This window comes from Oppia nitens, unplaced genomic scaffold (genome assembly GCF_028296485.1).
Source record: "Oppia nitens isolate AA-2021 unplaced genomic scaffold, nextdenovo-longstitch-racon4-pilon3 scaffold35_pilon_pilon_pilon, whole genome shotgun sequence".
Classification (NCBI taxonomy): domain Eukaryota; kingdom Metazoa; phylum Arthropoda; class Arachnida; order Sarcoptiformes; family Oppiidae; genus Oppia; species Oppia nitens.
The window spans coordinates 311641-334506 of record NW_026533216.1 but is presented as its reverse complement, the minus strand read 5'-3'; the positions used below and the strand labels follow the sequence as shown (position 1 = coordinate 334506).

The 22866-nt window shown below is 31.6% G+C and overlaps 3 protein-coding genes across 3 annotated transcripts; all 3 read left to right on the top strand.

The window, feature by feature from the left end:
• Positions 1 to 829: 829 nt before the first annotated feature.
• LOC128957050 (zinc finger protein 84-like) lies at positions 830 to 2918 on the top strand. The gene has a single exon (XM_054302766.1). It carries the CDS (start codon positions 959 to 961, stop codon positions 2876 to 2878), a length of 1920 nt encoding a protein of 639 aa, XP_054158741.1. The 5' UTR covers positions 830 to 958; the 3' UTR covers positions 2879 to 2918.
• A 931-nt stretch (positions 2919 to 3849) lies between these two features.
• On the top strand, positions 3850 to 6611 carry LOC128957030 (zinc finger protein Xfin-like). Its single transcript, XM_054302745.1, has one exon. It carries the CDS (start codon positions 3870 to 3872, stop codon positions 6609 to 6611), a length of 2742 nt encoding a protein of 913 aa, XP_054158720.1. The 5' UTR covers positions 3850 to 3869.
• A 12787-nt stretch (positions 6612 to 19398) lies between these two features.
• On the top strand, positions 19399 to 22806 carry LOC128957029 (uncharacterized). The gene is made up of 2 exons (XM_054302744.1): positions 19399 to 19827; positions 19913 to 22806. The coding sequence occupies exons 1-2, from the start codon at positions 19485 to 19487 to the stop codon at positions 22804 to 22806; spliced, it is 3237 nt and encodes a 1078-aa protein (XP_054158719.1). The 5' UTR covers positions 19399 to 19484.
• Positions 22807 to 22866: the final 60 nt, after the last annotated feature.

The window sequence follows — 22866 nt, the reverse complement described above, 5'->3', positions numbered from 1 at the left end:
GACATATGAACATATGAAGCCCTACTAATTATTGAACGGTTGAAAACAATGGCGTCTTGGATATATCTATCAAATCGTTTAATCATCAAAAATTAAACTGGGACAGTTTTATTAATATAATCAATAGAATTATAATCATAATCATAAATGTTGATGGTTAATGTTATCCAATGCTGTACAATATTAACACTATACAAACATTTTCATATGGTAAAAAAACTAGCATTTTTTACCACCCATGGTAATAAATAAGCACTAAAATACAACAAGTAAAAAAACATAACTATATTTTTCATATGGGAGAAAACTCGCATTATTTCCCATGACATTTCCATATATGGGAAATTAGACATAATTTAACGGTAAGCATTTGATTTGTAATAAATTTTAATTATTGTTTTTTTGTGGTTATATTGAATGCAACAAAAATATATATAAAAATATATTTACAATACTTTTAACAATAAGTTATTAACTGTTTTTGTAAACAACAACTACACTGTAATGTAATGTCAATATATAACGTAATCTATTATTTAGTAGACAAAAAAAATACGTCAAAAATTATTATTATAACTTTTATATAGTAATTAAAAGATATTATTTTAAAAAAATAAAATAAATTTAATTATCAAAATTATTTACGTTTCACTTAATAATATTAACATAAGTATAAATGTTTTAATTGGTGACATTAATTATAATCATAAAACTAAGTTAAATATATAAAAAATAATAATTTTTTTCAATACTTTATTAAATATAATAATACATTGCGTTATGTATTGACATTACATTACAGTGTAGTAGTAGTTGTTGTTTACAAACAAACAGTTATAATAACTTATTGTTAAAAGTATTGTAAATATATTTTTTTTGTTGCATTCAATATAACCACAAAAAAAACAATCATTGATTTAGTAATAGTTATGATATTAAAGTCAATTACAACTATAGTATGACAACAACAATGAAGACAATATCAGTTAAGTTGACCGACATTTGGATGGACTGTCAGAAAGAGATGATTGATTTGCAACAAGAAGTCCGGTCACTGAAATCATGTCTGAAAACTGCGGATCAGATCCGAAAATATCTGGAAAAATGTAACGAAACGCTGGTAACGATCATCGAGTTATGCCAATTGGATACCAGTAGTAGTAGTAGTAGTCGTCGATGTCCTGATCGACGATTTCAACAATTGATTGGATCAGTTAAACAGTTGGAAGAATGTATTGAACAAGAAAAACAATCCCTGAAGACATTTGTTGATAGAGATCGACAGGAATTCAATGTGAAGACAACGGATAGACTGAATCGTGAGTGGAATCACTGTAAGAAACTGAAGAAATCGATTGTTTTAACGTATGATAAGTCCGTTCAGACGATCAAAGAGGAAGAAGAGATGGTCGAAGAAAATTCAAACAAACAGTTGTTGTTGACATCACCGTCCGGATGGTCATCGGTAGTCATAACAGTGCCGACAGTTTCAGGTGATAAACAATTTGATGGCAATTATCAAACAGTTGACAACAGTTTGACTGATAGTAAATCTGAAGTAAAAAATGATGTTATAATCGATGAAGAAATGATAAGTTGTTCGCCGATTGCCGGCACCAGTGATAATGACTTTGACGACGCCGCCGATAGCGATGATACTGATGTCGATGATGATGTTGAAGACATTGATCTGATCAGTGATAGTGACAATGATTATATGGTGTCGCCGTCAAAGAAGCGAAAACGAAGGTCACCGAAGAAAACCGGAAAACCGAAACCGACTGAGAAATCGTTGAAAAAAAAGGAAAGAATGAACAATCGGGTGCTGCCGTTGTTGGTCGACGACCAATACGTTTGCGATTATCACGGCTGTCAGTATACTAGTAGCAAGAAATCAGAGATGTATAAGCATTTGAATCGACATAAGATTGAAGACAAACAATCAGTGAATCCGTTTGATCGGCAACATCGGGAAGAGTTGGCCCGAATACGTAACATTTGCGACGAATATCGAGTGGACAAACTGTTTGTCTGCCGGGAGATTGGCTGCCAGTTTAGCCACAAAGTTATCCGACATTTTTATAGTCATCTGCGAAAACATGAACGACTCAAGAATTTAGTCAAACCAATGGATAGTATTAAGGGTTTTGGGTTCAAAATTTCCGACCGAATAATCAATCAAATTGTCGAAAAGTATCAAATCGGCGACCAATATGTCTGCTTTCGCGAGGGATGTCAATTTGTGGCCACAATCGCCGAACGCCAAGAGTTCTATCTTCATCATCGATCCCACGATAAACTGGTCGAACCGATAGCCACTGATAACCCCCAGCGACCGTACGGTTGTCCTGAGTGTTCAGTAACATGGGATAAACTATGTGGTTTCATGCGTCACGTACGCGATATACATTCAAAACTACCGTTCGTATGCCGTCGGGACAATTGTGGCCATAGGCTGAAAAATTTCAAACAACTAGTCGCCCATCTGAATGTTGTCCACGAAAACAAACGTAATTATGTATGCGATTGGCCTGGATGTGAGTACAGGGGGGCACAGGTATCGCATCTGAAACAGCATCGATTGCACCACTCGGATACTAAAGGACTGGCCTGCGAGTGGCCGGGCTGTCAGTATCGGTGCAAATTGCAGTGGGCTATGGTTGTCCACAGGCGTACACATACCCGTGAGAAACCGTACGCATGCGATTGGCCCGGCTGTACCTATAGTGCGGCCGTACACTGCGCCCTGAAGATACATAAGCGCCGACATACCGGCGAAAAGCCGTACGTTTGCGGTTACGACGGTTGCGACAAACGATTTTCATCGATGCCCGGTCTGAACGCTCACCGAAAACAACACAAAATACCGGTTAAATGATGTGAATATTTCGGTTAAATTAACTGAAATATTATACCGTAATAATAATGATAATAATAATTACCGATAATTTTTTTTGTTGTTGTAATATACAGTATATGTTATGATATGTTAGAAAAGTTATTGTACTGTTAACTTACCGGTAATTTAAATATTATTTTATAATATTTATTTATTAATAAATAAATCATTATATTAAACATTTAATTCATTATATATATATATATTAAAAATAAATTAAATTATAATCTAACTGAAATTTTGAGAGAAAATAAAAGTTTATAAATAGTTTATATTACAATATAAATATTATTTTTTTTGTCAATTATATTAATATTTGCATTTTATCAATTAAATATTTTAATATATTAAAATATCTGCTGCACCCACCTATTTATTTATGGATCAACCTTTTTTTAATACTATTTATTTGACTTTATTATTATTACTGTAATAATAATACAGTATTAATACTTTTAAAAAATTAAAACTCATACCTGAAAAACAAATAGTATTAAAATTAATTAGTTTTTTAAGTTAAATTAATTATTTTTAAAATATTATATAGTTTTTTATATATAATAATAATAAATAATTTTAGTGTAAACTCTACTGTATTTATTGATAAATACTGTACAAATAAATGTTATTTTTAAATAAATAATTTTAAATAGATTTATTTATTATTTTTAAGTAATACTTTTTTTAAACACTTTTGTATATTAAAAAAATAAATAAAATTTTATTTTGACGTTATATATGCAATGTATTTGAAATTTTGTTGTTATTATTAATAATAATAATATTTAAAAAAACAAAACATTATTTGAATTTATTATTTCGAAAATATTTTTATTTTATTTTTTATTTTCATATAGTTTTGTAGCAATCGATATAATCATCATTCAATTTGATTGATTCATAACTTTTTGTTTGTTTTTAATTATTATTTATTAAGTTTTATTTAGTGGTTTAGTCGGGACTGGAACTGATGGACACAAAAACATTGCCATTGAAGACATTATCAATCAGATTGACCGATATTTTTGCCGACTATAGCAAACAGTTGGCGTCGAAGAGTCGTGAAAATCAATTGTTGAAGTGGTGTCTGAATAAATCAGATCTGATCCGAAAATTGCTGGAAGAATGTAACGAAACATTGGTCGCGATCATCGAGTTGTGCCAATTGGATGAAAATAGTAACACGAAGATTGTCCAACTGATCGGATCAGTTAGACAACTGGAGAATCGGATTGGACGAGAAAAACAAAGTTTGCGGACATTTCGCGAGGACAACGGTCGGTGTCTATTGGCTGCTGTGACAACTTGTGATGATAAGTGTATTCAAACCGATAATAATTTTGGTGATAATAATAATAATAAAGATCTAGTGATAGAAGAAAAGTCAGAACCAATAGATGTCAAGTGCGATACCAAAGAAGTGTTGAAGAAATGTGACACAAATCGGTTAACCGATGGCCTAAACGAGTTGAACGGCGAAGACTATGAAGAAAATAATAGCATACAAAGCAATAGTTCCGTTTGTGATATCTGTCCCGAAGACAGTCAGGATGTCGTCAATAGCGACACTAACGATGACGACGACGACGACAATGATTGCAGCGATACTGAGTGGTGGACATCGAAGAATAGGAAACGACTAATGAAGTCAAGGCGACGAACAGAACTAATCAATTCGCCGGTGAAGCCGTTGAAAACCGGCGACAAATACCGATCCGATACTACAGTAGTGGTCAACAACAACAACAACAAAACTGCAGACAACGATAGAGTGGTTACCGATAAACAAATCGATACTATTTTAGAGAACTTTGTTGTCGACGACAACAACAATGATAGCAAATATGTTTGTCTTCGCGAGAATTGTCAGTTTAGTTGTCCGCTCAGCGATCGGGATATCTTCTACGAACACTACAAACAACACGATGTGGTCGACGAACCGAACCGCCCGACGGGTAATAGACAGCGGCCGTACGGTTGCGACGAATGCAGTTCAACGTTTGCCAAGATATCGGACGCCGTCAGACATAAACGCGAAGTCCATCCGCAGACACTGTTTGTCTGCAATCAGCCGGACTGTGGCGTTAAGCTGAAGACACTGAGAAGTCTCGTCCGACACAAGGAGAACGTACACAGAAAGCTGACAATGAAGACAACAGCAACAACAACAAGAATACCGGCCAACAAAACTGATGACAAACTGATTACCGATAACTCGGAAGACTTGAAGAAGACTGTAGATGATCGGCAAAATTGTCGGATTAATGTACGAAACCGCAGGAGAACTACTACTACTACTGCATCTATCAATGATTATAACAATTGTGATAACAATAGTCAACAAAGTGATGATCTGGTCAGAGATCGTGATTTCTTCGTCGACAACTTAAATGACAGTAATTTTGAGAACAACGACGACGAGGACGACGAAGACAATAGCGATTTTGAGTGGACATCGAAGAATAGAAGACAACGAAAGTCAAAGCGATTGAGAGCTCAAGAATCTGTTGGAGAAACCAATGATCAACAAATTGATCGGATTTTGCAGCACTTCATAGTCAACGGCGGTGACGACGACGACAACAAAAACAAATATGTCTGTCCACTGGAAAGCTGTCAGCATAGTTGTCCACTGGGGGAACGGGATGTCTTCTACGAACACTACAAGAAACACAATACATCGACATTTGATCCGATCCGTACCGATAACCCGGACCAGCCGTTTGTGTGCGACGAATGCAGTTTGCCGTTCAAAACACTGGCGGACGCTGTGAACCACAAACGTGATGTTCATCCGCCGGCACTGTATGTTTGCAATCGGCCGGACTGTCCGGTAAAGCTGAAGACTATACGCGGTTTTATCGATCACATGAAGACAGTGCACATGAAGAAGAACAAGAAGAAGATGACGACGAATAAGAAGAAGAAGAAACAAACGCTAAATAATCGGAAGAAGAATATGGATATAATCTGCGAATTATTCTTAGTCGACAACAACCGATATGTTTGCCATCGCGAGAATTGTCAGTTTAGTTGTCCGATCGGCGATAAAGACGTCTTCTACAAACATCACTGTCAACACAATCAGACCAATAAACCGATTGTGATGACTACCGCCGATGACGGTAACGGCAAAGTCGTCAAACATTACGCGTGTTATGTTTGCGCTCAGGTATACACTGATCGCCGGCTATGTAGTCGTCATCAGCAACGCTGTCATCCGTCATCGGTATTTGTCTGTCTGCTGGACAACTGTCGTGTACGGGTCAAGACCCTATACCATTTGAAAATGCACCGGGATAACCTTCACCGAAAACTATTGAACTACCAGTGCGATTGGCCCGGTTGCGAGCACCGGGCGTTTACCAAATCGTTGATCGATAATCACAAACTGGTACACTCGGAGGTGAAAAAAATGTCGTGCGATTGGCCGGGCTGTCAGTTTCGATGCAAAGTCAAATACTCGATGGTGGCACACATGCGCCGGCATACTCGCGAAAGGCCTTACCAGTGCGATTGGCCCGGGTGTACGTTTAGCTGTACCCAACAGTGCGCACTGACCGTACATAAGCGCCGACATACGGGCGAAAAGCCGTACGAGTGTCGCGATAACGGATGCGGCAAACGATTCGCGTCGTTGTCCGGACTGCACATTCATCGCAAACAACATATTACGGGTCGGATCGGTATTAGAGGTCGACCGAAGATTTAGATAATAATTGATTGATTGATATTTTTTTGGTTATTTGAATGAATTTTTTTTATAAATATGTTTAGAATTTTTTAGAATATTTGAATTTAAATTTTATTAACTTTTAATTGTTTTTTTTTTGTTTGTATCAATTATTGTAAATCTTTTATATATAGTGTTTATGTGGTATTTAAAAATACCAACAAAAAAATAAAATTACAATTATTAAAAAATTAATTTGAATTGAATTTTATTATAGAAATATATGTATAAAAATATTTATACATAAATTATAATTAGAAAACTTTTAAATAAAATTTTTAAGTTTAAATTTTTTTTGTAATAAAAATTATACCGTTTTTTTAGGTTAGTTAGTAGTGAAGCGTGACTTATATAGCGTCTCTATAGTTATGTTTAACTTATGATAAAATCAATGTCCTGGCATTTGTCCAAATATTCAAAGACATCAAACGTATGAATCAATTGAAACGATTAAAACTGGATGACAACCACTATTACGATGACAACGACGATGACATTGTTAGTGAAAAACTTTTAGACGAAGACATGAAAACTGCTGACTGTTGGCCACAATTGACTCATTTGACACTCAGAGTCAAAATGATAAAACTGATAGTCAATGACCAGTTCTTTGCCGATATTTACCAAAATCTACCGCGACTTCAATCGCTAAAACTAAGACCTTATTCAGTGTGGCCGACACTTGTCGACGACCGGACAGCTTTGATAAGTATATCGCAGTTGTCATCATTGAACCATCTATTCATCGCTTATCTGATATTCAATAATATTAGTGAAAAAAAATTTCGTAAACTGATGGACAAAATGCCGAAATCTAAATACATATATATCCGTATCATTGATACCACTTTGACGGCCAAATTGAAGGCCATATATCGGTCAATAGTTAGCTGTCAATCGTACAGATTGTCTCCAAAAGAGATTAGCTTATGATTTATAGATTGATTTTTTTGTTGTTGTATAGAAATTGTTTTATTTTTTTAAAAATTTGTTTTGTTAAAAATTAAAGTCTAATATTATAGTATATATATACAATATATATATATATTGTATATATGTAGATATATCAATATATTAAAAATTAAAAAAAAAATACTAAATATTATAGAGTATATTACATAATATTACAAAATACAAATATTATATAAAAATAATTTACTTATATATATATATATATATATATTAAATAAAAATATTTAGAAATTATATGATTGATCGCCACCACCACGCATATCAATATCAATATCATTATTATTATTATTATTATTATTATTATTATTATTATTATTATTATTATTATTATTATTATCATCATCATCATCATCATCATCATCATCATCGTCATCATCATCAACAGTATCATCATTTAGAAAAATATATTCACAAACGTATTCACAAATTCCTATAAATACTACAAAAACTATAATAAATAGCATACAACTGATGACAGACATTATTATGTCTTTGATTAACCAGAATGTTGTTATTGTTGTTATTATATGGGAACAGTCGATCAATGTCTGGGGGGTTTTGCACTAATACATGGGGGGGGGGGGAGAAAGTTTTTTATAAAATAAAAATAGTTATCAAATAGTTTTTTTTGTGAGTCTAATTTAATAATATACAGTTATATTGTATATATATAACTAACATTGCTTGATGATTTATCTCTATAGCAATATTGTATAATCGATTTGTCGACATTGATAAACACTAGAGATCCCTGTCCTCCATTTAGACTACCATTGTTACAGCTGCCAACACAATCGGCTAGACTAAACTGGCCAACTATTGCCATAATAATTGGTTGGCTGCTGCGCTCATTTACCACAATCTCCTGTTCCCGTTCTCCATAGACAACCGGTTCATAAGTTGATGGTGTTGTTGTGGTGGTGTTATTATCATCAAAATAATAATTATCATTCAGTTTGTTTAGGTCACCAAAGTTGTAGGCTCTGGTCGTACCATTGGTCGACATAAAGATTACTACTGACTGATAGGTCACACCTACCGGTACCCAAAACAATAGGGGCTCAAAGTTATCGGCAAACGTAATGATCGATGATTTAAGCGATTGTTTGATATTCATTGTGTCAACAGAAACAACGGCCCAATCAATAGTTTTCAAGTTTTTCTAAATTTTTTTTTAAAAAATCAATCAAATAATATGCTATTGGTTTATATATATAGTTAGATAACTACCAGTACCTGTAGTGCACCGACACGACACCAGTCATGATCATCATTGTGTGTATTGTTTGAATGTTTAGACAATTTTGTTGTACTATTATTATTAATATCTGTGACACACCAGACCATTGAGTACTTTTGGTTAATCGGAAGTTTAAAGCCCAGTTATAAAACAGTGTTTTTTCAACGGAAAATGCTTGTTTTGGTCCTAAATAACATATTCCGATAAAAATAAAAGTGCGGAAACACCTAAAACCTACTCAAAACTGGCCTAACATACCTGACCTGACATACATAGCATAACATTATTATTACAGTAATCTAACTAATTGTTATTGTAAGCGCGAGAATATTACTATTGATAAAACTTAATAATAATACATTATTTTTAGAACTAAGCGCGAGATTAATATTTTTAATATTAATTATTCGATAGAATAATTTTTTTTTAAACCCCAAGTATTATATAGATTAGGTAAAGTTACTATTGAAAATAAGGTTAGGTTGCGGATCGAACACCAGGTTAGGTAACGGAGCGAACACTAATACATTTGATTAAGTTATGTTAACATTTGTGTAATACCATTATAATTAGGTTAAGGTTGCGGATCGAACACCAGGGTTATGTAACGGAGCGAACACTAATACATTAGATTAGGTTATGTTAACATTTGTGTAATACCATTATAATTAGGTTAAGGTTGCGGATCAAACACCAGGTTAGGTAACGGAGCGAACACTAATACATTAGATTAGGTTATGTTAACATTTGTGTAATACCATTATAATTAGGTTAAGGTTGCGGATCAAACACCAGGTTAGGTAACGGAGCGAACACTAATACATTAGATTAGGTTATGTTAACATTTGTGTAATACCATTATAATTAGGTTAAGGTTGCGGATCAAACACCAGGTTAGGTAACGGAGCGAACACTAATACATTAGATTAGGTTATGTTAACATTTGTGTAATACCATTATAATAAGGTTAAGGTTGCGGATCAAACACCAGGTTAGGTAACGCGACAAACACTGATTCGGTAACCACAGTACTGTATAGATTAGGTTAACATTGAAATTTAGATTAGGTTGAGAACGAACACCATGTTAGCTATTTATTATATAATTATATTATGAAAATGTTTTTATAATTATTTTATAATTGTTAATAATTATAATTTTTATTCTCGTGCTTTAATGCATGTTTAATAATTTTTATATATTAAAGTTTTTTTTACACTATGTTTATGTATGTGGGGTCAGTTATGTTATGTTAGATTTGAGAAGGTTTTAGGTGTTTCCGCACTTTTATTTTTATCGCTTAATGTTTTTTAGGACCCAAAATAGTATTTTCCGTTGAAAAAACACTGTTTTATCACTGGGCTTTATACTTCCGATCGGCCGTACTTTTCACCGGACAACCAGTTAGACTGACCGGTACTTACCGTATCAATGGTAACACTGCCGTCAATGTATGTCAGCTTCCAGTAGGTGTTGCCGATGAAGAAGTAGAAGAATAAGTACTTTCGATAGTCATTTGTATCAGCATTTTGTTGACTTTTGACATAACGAAAGACAAAATCAATTTTATGATCATTTCGGACATATTCTGTACAAAAATCTTTGTAATCAATTTGAACCACAGATCCGATTGTCGATATCAATACTGTTGCTATCAAAATCAATCATAATATTAAACATATTATTTTATACACATTTAAAAAAATTTATCTAAAATTTAATTGACTAATAAATACTATAAATACCGATCAAACAAATAGTAATATTCATTGTCTACCAAAAAATAAATATACAAATAGATAATAATAACAAATTGATATTATTTAAAATGAAATCAGAAAACTATTTTATTTTTAAATGTAATCAAAGTTTTTCCGTTATAATATTAATTTATTTTTTTCAATATTATTTATTTCTATTTGTTTGAAAAAATTGTTGTTAAAATAAGTCTATAATATTATTAATTAGTCACTAAAATACATTGTTATATAATGTATGTGTCAATCAAATACAATTAAATCACATTTTGTACTGATTTATAATTGTTACCTAATCTAAGTCACTTACCTCCCATCCCATCCCATCCCATCCCATCCCATCCCATCCCATCCCATCCCATCCCATCCCATCCCATCCCATCCCATCCCATCCCATCCCATCCCATCCCATCCCATCCCATCCCATCCCATCCCATCCCATCACAAAACTAATTTAACTAAAGAAAAATAAAATTAAAAAAAAATCATTTTTAATATTTTTTGTTTAACAATTGCATGTCTCGTTCAATATGTATGTAATTTAATGTGATTTTATAACAATTAATTACTGTATAGACTTAAGCGTTAAATACATATATATTTTTATAGCGAGATAACGATTTGCGAGTAAAGAATACTACAAAAAATTAATTTTTTATAAATAAGTTTATATCAAATAATATATTTATGAACTATTGTCACAAAAAAATCAAATCAAATATAAACAGTTATGTCATTATCAGAGAAGAAGTCCAATCAATATCTAATGAATGGTAAAACTAGAGACTCGTTTGACAGGTTTGACGACGATATGACTGAATGGATACTTAAATATCTTTCAATCGAAGACTTGTTTTTCTATGAAAGTGTTTCAAAAGAGTTTCAATTGTCTGGACTCAAGAGTATTACTCATTTAAAACTTACCACTTATTTGATCTATAAGTTGGTTGGACACGACTCGACCAGAAATCTTGGCGAAAAATTTCGTTCAATTATTATGGAAAAGTGTCCAAACATTTGTATCGTTGATTTCTGCGAATGTTGGGAAATATCTGGCGAACAACTGATAGCAATAATGTCAGCGATTGTCGACAATCATCGACATCTATGGCCACAACTCAGTCGTATCGATAACTATTGGATCACTGGTGAAGATCCGATTGTCAATACTATGTTGCCATTGAAAGACGTGTTTTATAATATCAATGTCTACGATATTACTTATGAACAACAGTTATATCTCAAACAGTTTAATCGTTTGAGTCATTTAACTATTAATTTAATCGACACTGTCTTTGACATCAACAACAATAATGAATTAATGATTAAACAATTAGAGTCATTAAATATCTTTAACAATGCGTCTTTGGACGAGCAAACTGTCGGCAAACTTAAGCTATTCATTGATGGAAACACTGGACTCAAGCGACTGGTCATCCGTATGAACCAATTTAGTATCAATGAAGTCATGTTAAACCAGTCGATGAAACAGATCTCGCGACTAAAATGTCTGCAACAGTTGACTTTGTGTTCATATAAACTGTTAGATCAGCCGATGGCCGGTGTATTGGCACAGATTGCCAACAATTGTCATCAATTAAAAAGTTTTAAGTTATGTTTAACTTATGATAAAATCAATGTTCCGGCATTTGTCCAAATATTCAAAGACATCAAATGTATGAATCAATTGAAACGATTAATACTGGATGACGGCCACTATTATGATGACAACGATGATGTCGACAACAACATTGATAGTGAAAAACTGTTAGACGAAGACATGAAAACCGATTTACAATTGACTGCTGACTGTTGGCCACAATTGACTCATTTGAGACTCGGAGGAAAAATGATAAAACTGATATTAAATGACCAGTTCTTTGCCGATATTTACCAAAATCTACCGCGACTTCAATCGCTAATACTAAGACCTTATTCAGTGTGTCCCACACTTGTCGACGGCCGGACAGCTTTGATAAGTATATCACAGTTGTCAGCGTTGAATGATCTATACATCGCTAATCTTATATTCAATAATATTAGCGAAAAAAAATTTCGTAAACTGATGGACAAAATACCGAAATTTAAATACTTGTTTATCCGTATCATTGATACCACTTTGACGGCCAAATTGAAGGCCATATATCGGTCAATAGTTAGCTGTCAATCGTACAGATTGTCTCCAAAAGAGATTAACTTACGATTTATAGATTGATTTTTTTTGTGTATAGAAATTATTTTATTTTTTTAAATTTGTTTTGCCTCTAAATTTTTGTATTTAATTTTCTATGAATTTTGATGAATACTATTTATGATATCTTAAAAAATATTTTATATAATTTCAGTTTCAGTTTATTAATTTACAATTTATAATCTATTTTTTTAATTAATTAGCAATAAAAACGATATTAATTATAATATTTTTTTTTTTAATAAAAGTAATGCCAATTTATTTATATAATAAAATAAAATATATCAAAAATATTAATCTAAAATAATTAAAAAAAATTTTTTTTAATAATTTTACTTGATTTAACATATATTAATTTAATATACGGTATATTAGACACAATTTGTAGATACAATTATTTAAGTCATAGCGATACAACAATACTGAATCTAATGTAAAGATCATCAAAAAAATATATATTTAAAAAAATAACTTTATTTAAAAAAATAACTTTATTTCAAATAATACATTATATTATCACAAAAAAATAAAATAAAAACAAATACAAACAGTTATGTCATCACGAAAGAAGAAGAAGACCAATAAATATCTAATGAATGGTAAAACTAGAGACTCGTTTGACAGGTTTGGCGACGATATGACTGAATGGATACTTAAATATCTTTCAATCGGAGACTTGTTTTTCTATGAAAGTGTTTCAAAAGAGTTTCAATTGTCTGGACTCAAGAGTATTACTCATTTGAAACTTACCACTAATTTGATCAATAAGTTGGTTGGACACGACTCGACCAGAAATCTTGGCGATAAATTTCGTTCAATTATTATGGAAAAGTGTCCAAACATTTGTATCGTTGATTTCAGTGAATGTTTTGATGTATTTTTCGACTCAGAAGACGGCAAACATCTGATAGAAATAATGGTAACGATTATTGACAATCATTGTCATCTATGGCCACAACTCAGTCGTATCGATAACTATTGGATCGCTGTTGAAGATCCGATTGTCAATACTATGTTGCCATTGAAAGACATGTTTTATAATATCAATGTCTACGATATTACTGATGAACAACAGCTATATCTCAAACAGTTTAATCGTTTGCGTCATTTGACTATTAATTTAATCGATGAAGTCTTTGATGTCAACAACAATGAACTAATGGTTAAACAATTAGAGTCAATAAAAATCAATAACGAAGGGTCTTTGGACGAGCAAACTGTCCACAAACTTAAGCTATTCATCGATGGAAACAATGGACTCAAGCGATTGGTCATCCATTTTAGTATTTCTAATTCCGATTTAGTAACTGAAGTCATGTTAAACCAGTTGATGAAACAGATCTCGCGATTAAAATGTCTAAAAAAACTGACTATGCGTTCATACAAACAGTTAGATCAGCCAATGGCCGGTTTATTGACACAGATTGCCAACAATTGTCATCAATTAAAAATTCTTAAGTTATGTCTAACTTATGATAAAATCAATGTCCCGGCATTTGTCCAAATATTCAAAGACATAAAACGTATGAATCAATTGAAACGATTAAAACTGGATGACCACCACTATTACGATGCCAACGACGATGACATTGTTAGTGATAAACTATTAGACGAAGACATGAAAACCGATTTACTATTGACTGCTGACTGTTGGCCACAATTGACTCATTTGACACTCGAAGGCAAATTGATTAAACTGATAGTCAATGACCAGTTCTTTGCCGATATTTACCGAAATCTACCGCGACTTCAATCGCTAATACTAAGACCTTGTATATCGTGTCCGACACTTGTCGACGACCGGACAGCTTTGATAAGTATATCGCAGTTGTCATCATTGAACCATCTAATCATCGCTTTTCTGATATTCAATAATATTAGCGAAAAAAAATTTCGTAAACTGATGGACAAAATGCCGAAATCTAAATACATATATATCCGTATCATTGATACCACTTTTACGGCCAAATTGAAGGCCATATGTCGGTCAATAGTTAGCTGTCAATCGTATAGATTGTCTCCAAAAAAGATTAACTTATGATTTATAGATTGATTTTTTTTGTGTATAGAAATTGTTTTATTTTTTTAAAATTTGTTTTGCCTCTAAATTTTTGTATTTAATTTTCTATGAATTTTTGATAATAATATTTATGATATCTTAAAATATTTTATATAATTTATATAATATAATATAATTCAAGTTTGAAATTATCTTACAATACAAACTAACAATACACAGAATTTGTATATTATATACTAATCAGTAATCATTTTAATTGGTCTAATAATTACTATAATATTAGTAATATTATATCTATGAATGGTATCAAAACCGATATAATAGACTTCATGTAATCCGATATCTAAAATATTCAAATGTTTGCCAAAAATTTGACAAAAATATCATCGATGCCTACAATATGTTAAAAGATAAGGTATATATGACTATCAAAAAAATGTTTCATAAATTTTATTTAATTATTTATATATTTTTTTAGTCAAACATTAAATAATTTGAAGAAAATGTAGGAATTTTTTATTAGATTGGATAACAAATTACATCAAAAATATAATCTATACTACTATATAATTTGGAAATGTTTATATATTTATATCTCTGTCACACTTTTGCGCGTTACAACAATTAAAAATTATTAAAATTAAAATAACGGTTAAATAAAAAGTATTGTTAATTAAACAGTTAGTTTTTTAATTTTATTTATTGTTGCACGTGTAAAGAAAAAAACATTTAAATTAAATTATTGAACGCGAAATTTAAATAATTTTTTTGATTTCAAATTTTTGTTTCTTTTTGAATAATTTGTTTTGAATAATATCTGTTATAATATCTATTATCGCATACCAGTGCTAACATACCAGTGCTCATATCTGTGCTAATAATTGTATTTTTCAATTTAAAAGTAAGTTTTTAATATATTCTATTTTATACCTCTGTACCGTATACTATACCTCTGTACCGTATACTATACCTCTGTACCGTATACTATACCTCTGTACCGTATACTATACCTCTGTACCGTATACTATACCTCTGTACCGTATACTATACCTCTGTACCGTATACTATACCTCTGTACCGTATACTATACCTCTGTACCGTATACTATACCTCTGTACCGTATACTATACCTCTGTACCGTATACTATACCTCTGTACCGTATACTATACCTCTGTACCGTATACTATACCTCTGTACCGTATACTATACCTCTGTACCGTATACTATACCTCTGTACCGTATACTATACCTCTGTACCGTATACTATACCTCTGTACCGTATACTATACCTCTGTACCGTATACTATACCTCTGTACCGTATACTATACCTCTGTACCGTATACTATACCTCTGTACCGTATACTATACCTCTGTACCGTATACTATACCTCTGTACCGTATACTATACCTCTGTACCGTATACTATACCTCTGTACCGTATACTATACCTCTGTACCGTATACTATACCTCTGTACCGTATACTATACCTCTGTACCGTATACTATACCTCTGTACCGTATACTATACCTCTGTACCGTATACTATACCTCTGTACCGTATACTATACCTCTGTACCGTATACTATACCTCTGTACCGTATACTATACCTCTGTACCGTATACTATACCTCTGTACCGTATACTATACCTCTGTACCGTATACTATACCTCTGTACCGTATACTATACCTCTGTACCGTATACTATACCTCTGTACCGTATACTACTATATAATTTGGAAATGTTTGTTTATATTTCCGTCACGCAAACAATTACTTTTAGCTCGATATTAAAATTAAAAATAATTAAAATAACGGTTAAATAAAATTTATTGGAAATGTTTATATGTTTTTGCGCGTTACAACAATTAAAAATGATTAAAATTAAAATAACTCAAATAACGGTTAAATAAAATGTATTGTTGACTAAACAGTTTTAAATTTTTTAGTATAATTTTTAACTATAAATTAAAACATAAATTAAACACACACTAATGATTTTATGTATTATTGCAACATGCATTACAACTTTTTATTTAAACATTTAATATATTATTTTGAAGGTGTTTTTTTTATTAAAAAATACTAATATTGCATACTTATTGATAATGTACATTAATCGATACTGTATAATAATTTATACTGCATACTAATAGATAATGTACACTAAATCAAAAACATTTTTTCAAAACAATAAATAGACTTGAATAAATAGTCACAAACGGCCGTTTTTAGGGTCACTAACTATATAACTAAAAAACAGATTTTTTAAATACTTTTAATTATAATAAAACCAGAAAATTAAGTCACATGATTATTACCGGGAAACTAACTAGTGTAAAAATAATTTATTTGTTTGTTTTTTTGTGGTTCAGAGATCTACCGAAACTGTACCGCCAATAGACGTCCTGTGGATTCAATAATATAATAATATTGCACGTAATATACAGTATATTAATTTTATATTAATTTCAGTTATATTATTGTTTAATTTGGATAATTAAACGGTTAAATTGAATTAAATTATTTTTATCCAAAAATGTTATCAATCATATGTTTCCTAATTGTTATATCTGTTTATGGATCGGATGAATCAATCGTTGGCCGGTTGACTACAATACCCAAACCAACGATGGTCTCGGAAAACGTGTCGACATTGATGTCGATCGAGTCTTCGTCGTCATCATCACTACCGATGACCACAAATGGACAGTCAAATAGATATACTAATTGGACAGCAATTATCATAAGTACAATAACAACTAATTTCAGATAATAATCACTAAATAATAATAATATTAATAAATTGTTTGTTTTGATCACTACTAATCAGTTATCATTTTAATCGGTCTAATAATTGCTGTATTATTAGTAATATTATATCTATTGTATGAATGGTATCAAAACCGATATAATAGACTTCATGTAATCCGATATCTAAAATATTCAAATGTTTGCCAAACATTAGACAAAAATATCATCGATGCCTACAATATGTTAAAAGATAAGGTGTATATATAAGTAGCAAAAAAAAGTGTTTCATAAATTATATTAATTTTTATATATATTTTTTAGTCAAACATTAAACAATTTGAAGAAAATGTAGAAATTATTATTAAAAAGGATAACAAATTACATCAAAAATTTAATGTAAAAATACATCAAAAAAGACAAACATTTAGCAAATGGATTAATGCTAAACAAAATGATGATAATATTGTTAAACAAAATCTTCATTATATTTTCGGTATAATAATAATTATTATTTATTTTGTTTTTAAATATTATTATTATTGTATTTTAAAAGCTGTTTTCGATCTCAAAGTTGGTCAAGAATTTTATGGTATTTTAACAATCTATTGGAAACGTTATAATCGATTAGTTATTAATAAAAATAATAATAATAATGATGTCATCCATAGTGAAACAGATTCAGACTTTTAGTTTTTAATATATATATATATATATATATAAATGTAAAGTTATTATAAATATTGTGTAATATAATAATCAATTATTATTAGTATTATTATTAATTTTATCATATTTTTTCTAAATTGAAAATACAGTATTTTTTGTTGTAAAAAATTTTGATTAATATTATAGTACTGTAAAAGCCATTAATTGAAAAATAAAACTAAATAATTTTTTTTACTAAAATGTTTTAGTTAGTATACCTAAAAAAATAAAAATATTATGATTAAAGTTATTGCAATCTCTAACACATAAACATACATTTGTAGTCAATATGCTTGAAGTAGTTTGAAGGGTACTGTCATATCGGACCATAAAATTTATGGTCAGTGCTATCATTTATATATATATATACTGTGTATATATATATGTATATATATAGGGATTTAAGACAATAGATTGACCCATAAAATTAGTCGGCAGTTATTTGCAAAAAAAATCAATAAAGTTATAGAAAAAAGCGAAATATTTGCACAATTATTGGCATAAATGTTGAAAAATTTTATGTCTTATTGTTAATTAAATTATTACTTATTTGTGTTAAGTAAAATATATATATATATATATATATATATAAATAATATAAATTTAGTATAAATTTAGTATAAATTTAGTATAAAGTTATCATCAAATTTTACATATATAAATACAACGTAAATTTATACGGTATTTATTATTTTGTTATTTTTTGTTGAGATTATTTTAAAAAAAATTATATATAAAATATTTTACTTATATTTTACTATTTGTTTATTTAAACTATAAGTTTTAAAAAAATAAATTTGATATAATTTAATACTCTTATTAAACAGTATAATACAGTATAAACATTGTATCATATTATATAATTTATATAATGATATAATGTATAAATAAATAAATATATATACTTTATATACACTTCCGATAGTAATATACAAAAAAAAATAAAATAAAATTATTTATTATCTCATATTTTCTAACAATTTTTTTAATACTTAAAAAAAGTTTTTATTTATTTTTTTGTTGACGTTATATATGTTATAAAGTTTTTACGTAATGTTTACTAAAAATAAAAGTTTTTTTTATAAACAATATTTAAAATCTAAATATTTTTTGTTACAATCATTGTAATCATCCGGTAATCCGATTCATAACTTCTTTTAATAACTGGTTTTTTTTGTGGTTATTAACTATTTATTTAGTATCAGATGGAGTGATGGACACGACGACGACAACATCACTGCCATTGAAGACATTATCCATCAGATTGACCGATATTTTTGACGACTTAAGCAAACAGTTGGCGGACAAGTGTCGGGAAAATCATGTGTTAAAGTCGTGTCTGAATAAATCAGATCTGATCCAGAAATGGCTGGAAAAATGCAACGAAACTTTGGTCGAAATCTTCGAGTTGTGCCAATTGGATCAAAATATGGACGAAAAGTTTGTCCAATTGATCGGATCAGTCAGACAACTGGAGAATCGTATTGAACGAGAAAAACAAAACTTGCGGACAGATTGTCGGCGCCTATCGACGACTGTTGCGACCACTTCTGATAGTAAGTGTATTATTCAAACTTAATATATTCAATAGATTTTTTTTGATGATAATTAAAGAACTTGTGTTTTTTTGGGAACCAATAGATGTCAAGTACAATACCAAAGAGTTGAAGAAATATGACACAAATGGGTTAACTGATGGCCAAAACAAGTTGTTTAGCAGCGAAGACATTGACACCGATGATGTCGATGATAAGGATAATAGCATACAAAACGATAGTTCCGATCGTGATGTCGGTGATGGCAAAGACAGTCGAAATGTCATCGATATTAGCGATGATGACGACTATGATTGCAGCAGTGATACTGAGTGGTGGACATCGAAGAAGAAGAATAGAAAACGACTAAAGATAGCGTCAAAGCGAAGCACAGATCACATCAACTCTACTCCAACTAAGTCGTCGTTGAAAATCGGCGACAAATACCGGTCCGATACTCCAGTTGTGGCCGAAAACAAAACTCCAGACAAAGACTATTGCATTAACGATAATAAACAAATCGATAGTATTTTGAAGCTATTTGTTGTCGACGACGACGGCGGCGACAACGACAGCAAATATGTTTGCCATCGCGAGAATTGTCAGTTTAGTTGTCCGCTCAGCGATCGGGAAGTCTTCTACGAACACTACAAACAACACGACAACGTAATCTATGACCCGATCCATACCGACGACCCGAACCGCCCGTTCGGGTGCGACAAATGCTGTTCGACTTTTATCTACACGTATGATGCCGTTCGCCATAAACGCAATGTTCATCCGCAGACACTGTATGTCTGCAATCAGTCCGACTGTGGTATAAAACTGAAGAGTTTGACAAGTTTTATCCAACACAAGAAGAATAAACACAGAAATTTGAAGAAAAACAAGAAGAAGATGAAGACATCAATGACAACTAGCGTTACAACAACAACAACGGTGGCCAACAATAAAGTGATAACCGATAGTGAATTAATCGCTGATAGACTGATATGCGGCTCAAAAACAATATCATCGGCTAATCAATTGATAGCACCACAGGATAGTGAAGTGATAGCCATTGATGATAAAGAGTTGATGACGAGGACGACAGAAGATAGTAGAAGAAGGAGTCGTCAGGAAAATCAATTGCTTATGTTGTGTCTGAATAAATCAGATGCGATCAGGAAATATCTGGAAGAATGCAATGAAACTTTGATGGAAATCTTCGATTTGTGCCAATTGGATCAAAATAGTGACGCCAAGTTTGTCCAGCTGGTCGGATCAGTCAAAGAACTAGAGGACCGGATTGAACGAGAAAACCAAAGCTTACGAACACTTCGAGAGGACACAGATCGGTGTCTATCGGCTGTTGTACAGACATTTGATGAGAAGTCTATACAAACGGACAATAATTTTGGTGATAATAAAGAATTAGCGATAGAAAAGCCAGTTGTTTTCAAACCAATAGATGTCAAGTGCGATACCAAAGAGTCTAAATATGACACTAATTTATGGTTAACTAATGGCCAAAACAGTTGTGACTTAACATCGATGAAAAGCATACAAGAAGTTACTTCCGATAGTGATGTCGTCGACGTCAACGACAACAATGATTGCAGCGAAACATCGAAGAATAGAAAACGTTTAAAGAAGTCAAAGCTAAACACAGAACAGATCAACTCTACTACTACTGTGAAGTCGTCGTTGAAAACCGGCGACAAATACCGGTCCGATACTCCAATTGTAGCCGAAAACAAAACTCCAGACAAAGACTATTGCATTACCGATAATAAACTAATCGATAGTATTTTGAAGGTATTTGTTGATAACGACAGCAAATATGTTTGCCATCGAGAGAATTGTCAGTTTAGTTGTCCGATCGCCGATAAGAATGTCTTCTACGAACACTACAAACAACACAACAACATAACCTTTGATCCGATCCCTACCGATAACCGGAAGCGGCCGTTCGGATGCGATGAATGTCTGGCGATGTTTATGAAGTTGCCTGACATTCAGCGTCACAAGCGTGAAGTCCATCCGCACTCACTGTATGTCTGCAATCAAGCCGAGTGTGGCGTAAAACTGAAGACACTGAGAGGTTTTATCCAACACAAGAGGAATGTACACAAAAATGTGAAGAACAAGAAGATGAAGACATCAATGACAACTAACATTACGACAACAACAACTGCGTCCAACAATGTTATAACTGATAGTGGATTAGTCATCGATAAGATATGCGACAACAAAACAATATCRKCGGCKRCGGCACATCAAKTGATAGCACCATTGGATASTGAAGTAGCCATTGATGATAAAGAGTTGACGACAGTTGCTAGAAGTCGAGATTATCTTCTGCTTAAGGCATCACTKAATAAATCGGATTTGATCCGAAAATATCAGGACGAATGTAACGAAACATTGGTAGCGATCATCGAGTTGTGCCAATTGGATGAAAATAGTAACACAAAGATTGTCGAACTGGTCGAATCAGTCAAACAGCTGGAGAATCGTATTGAACAAGAAAAACAAAACTTGCAGACACTTCGCGAGGACGACAACAACAACAATGTCGATGACAATCAATTGGCGAAATTGATCCGCAATACAACCGACTCTCGTGATAAATGTATTCAAACGGATGATATCAAAGTAGATGTACTGATTGGCAAACATTTGATTAAAATAAAAAATGAAGGCAACTATTGCTATGATAATAAACCAGACGTGAAGACAGCATCATATCATCTGAAGGTTGATCGCACTTATGATGATAAGTGTATTCAAACTGATGACTGGTTTGTCGAAGAATTTATTCAACCAATTGATTACGATTGCGATAATAATAATAATAATCAAGTGTTTGAATATCAAACAAATTGGTTAATAGATCATCGATATAATGGTGTGAATCAATTTCCATCAATAATTGATATGAACAACTGTGATGACGACGACAATGGCAACTGTAATAATAATGGTATAGAAAACGTCAGTTCATATAGTGATGGCTAATATATATGATATTTAAAAAAAAGATATAATTAATAATTTTTTTTTAAAAAATTACAATAA